Source organism: Centruroides sculpturatus, unplaced genomic scaffold, assembly GCF_000671375.1.
Source record: "Centruroides sculpturatus isolate CEXI.00-Female unplaced genomic scaffold, Cexi_2.0 scaffold81, whole genome shotgun sequence".
NCBI classification, from domain to species: Eukaryota; Metazoa; Arthropoda; class Arachnida; order Scorpiones; family Buthidae; genus Centruroides; species Centruroides sculpturatus.
The window spans coordinates 703698-706190 of record NW_019384371.1 but is presented as its reverse complement, the minus strand read 5'-3'; the positions used below and the strand labels follow the sequence as shown (position 1 = coordinate 706190).

At 36.1% G+C, this 2493-nt stretch overlaps 1 protein-coding gene across 1 annotated transcript in view; it reads left to right on the top strand.

Annotated features, from left to right (window-relative positions):
• The first annotated feature begins 387 nt into the window (after positions 1-387).
• LOC111614732 overlaps positions 388-2493 on the top strand; it is a 12384-nt gene continuing 10278 nt past the window's right edge. The window contains exon 1 of the mRNA XM_023356100.1: positions 388-2452. Coding sequence (XP_023211868.1) covers positions 410-2452 — 2043 coding nt within the window. The 5' untranslated portion in view covers positions 388-409. The remainder of the gene's footprint in view (positions 2453-2493) is intronic.

Below are 2493 nucleotides of genomic sequence, written 5' to 3'. Positions count from 1 at the left end.
TAAATATAAAACAAACACCTTTCTCTATTCCAGCACACTTTTAATGCTTTGAATAACGTTTTCGATCGTTTTAATCGATCATCCTCAGTTCAAAATTCGAACTCTACAACGAACAAAGTATTCGAAAAATACAAAAAAATTTTTTTACATCGCTAATTTACGATTTAACGCTAATGCGCATGCGCATATTTATAAAACGTATAAGTTTAAATCTAAGTAATTAAAAATAACAATATTCTATATCAATTAATATTATGACAACGCCGCGTATGTGGTTGCTATATTTAATCTATGCCATCATAAAAGGACTTCCATGCTGTTCATAAACTTTCGGCGTCTCTGTAGTTGATGCACTGCGCGGTCGTATTGCCTTGTATATTTCAGTAAGAATTTATTTATTTATATATTTATGGCGACGCCGGCCAAAATATACAGGAAAGTAGTTCTCAAACTATGCAAAGCAAGAACAAAGTTCGAATTCCTTAATCAATGCCGTCTGAATGGGGTTTTCCCGATGTCGATTCATCGTATCAGGCTCCCGATAGGTTGTGACAGCTTATTGCCCAAGTTAAAGGTTCTTTGCCTCAGTAAGGCCATCAGAAGTACAAGACGGAAATATTATTCGTTGGTAAACACTCTTATCAAAATAGAAGATGAGTTTTATAATGAGGACCGAACACTGTTAAAGGAAGTCAATACCAGAGTTCTCACATTAGCTGATTCGGTAGAAAGGAATTTAAGGCGTAAATATATTAAAAAGATTAAATGGCTATTCAAATGCCAAAATGTTAGACCACGGAGAAGAAAAACATTGGCGATAACCGCTTGGGACAACATCTCACCGCCGCAATGCTTGATTGATGCTTTAGAATACGGCCCATTTTTCGCTCCTACTCCACCATTGACTCCTGAGAACATTATTCCTAATATTGAGTTGCTCATAAAGGGGATGAATATCACTAAACAGGATTACATCAGATGGAAGACAAGGTTCTGGGCAGAAAGTGAGAAGCAAGGTAACAAAGAAGAAAGGCGGTTCAACAAAAGCATAAAAGAAGCAAGAGATTGGCTACACATGAATGATATTGTGCTCATAAAGGCAGATAAATCCAAGGGTATAGTGCTCCTCAAACGAGAAACTTATAATCAAAAAATAAATGAACACATCAACAACACAGAATGTCTTATTGCTCCTGGTAACTATTTAGAAACGTTACAGCAAAGGATTAGGAAATTCATGTGTACTCCGTTAGCGAATTGTCTGAATATGGAAAGAGGGATCATTCGAGCACCAAGGGCTCCAAGAATCTTTGCGTTTGGGAAAACACACAAACCAGGATCACAGTTACGCCCAGTGGTGGAAAAGTGCAATGCACCTACTTTCGGTATAGAAAAACGACTGGTTAAATTTATACGGGATAAAATCAAGGAGTCACCGTATTCAATAAAAAACTCGCTACAATTGGTGCAGAAACTAGAAAATATTACACTTAAGGATGAAGAGTTAATGACCGTCTTAAATTACAAGGCCTTATATCCATCGATTAAATTACCGCCTTGCTTTTGTGCCTTGAGAGATTTTCTATTTGCTAACATCAAAAATGCTATTAAATACCATAAGCACATTTTGGAATTATCTGATTTGATTTGCCATACATCGTTCTTCGAATTTGAAGGAAAAACATATTTGCAAGGACGGGGTGTACCAATGGGTAGCCCAATGTCAGCCGTTCTTTGTGAGTTGGTGCTAAGAAAGCTAGAAAGTGATATTTTACCCTATTTCCAGAATGATATAATAATATATGCGAGGTATGTAGATGATATCTTCGTTTTGTGGAAAAATAATAGAAATACACACCGTTTTATAAGCTTAATCAACAGTAACCCGTATGGTCTAACATTAGAACTAGACCAAGAAAGTGAAAATATTGTTAATTTCTTAGATTTAACAATTACATGCAAAGAAGGTGAGATCAAAACGAATATATACCGTAAGCCAGTTTATCAACCAATCATCATACCTAAGAATTCCTCAGATCCAGAACATATCAAATTGGCAGCATTTCGTTCATGGATTACAAGGGCTTACACACATTGTACCAGCATATATGACACTCATAAGGAATTGGAGTATATACGGAGCATAGCTGAGCAACAGGGATACGGAAGAAAGGCAATCGATGCACTGATAGCAAGGATGCAAAAACGGAACCGGCAACAAAGAGCAACTGAACTAAGGGAAAGAATTGTAATTAATTACCATCCGTCTCTAAATAAAATTATTAAGAAAGTTGCCAGAAATAGAAATGTAAAAATAATTTATAGACGTAATCCTACAGTATATAAGCTCCTAAGAAATGATAAGAAAAGATATGAACGTAATAACATGACAGGAGTGTACTCGATACCTATGAAGGACCATAGATTTAACTCCGACCTAGTATATATAGGAGCAACTATGCGGAACCTAAAGAAAAGGATTGATGAGCACAA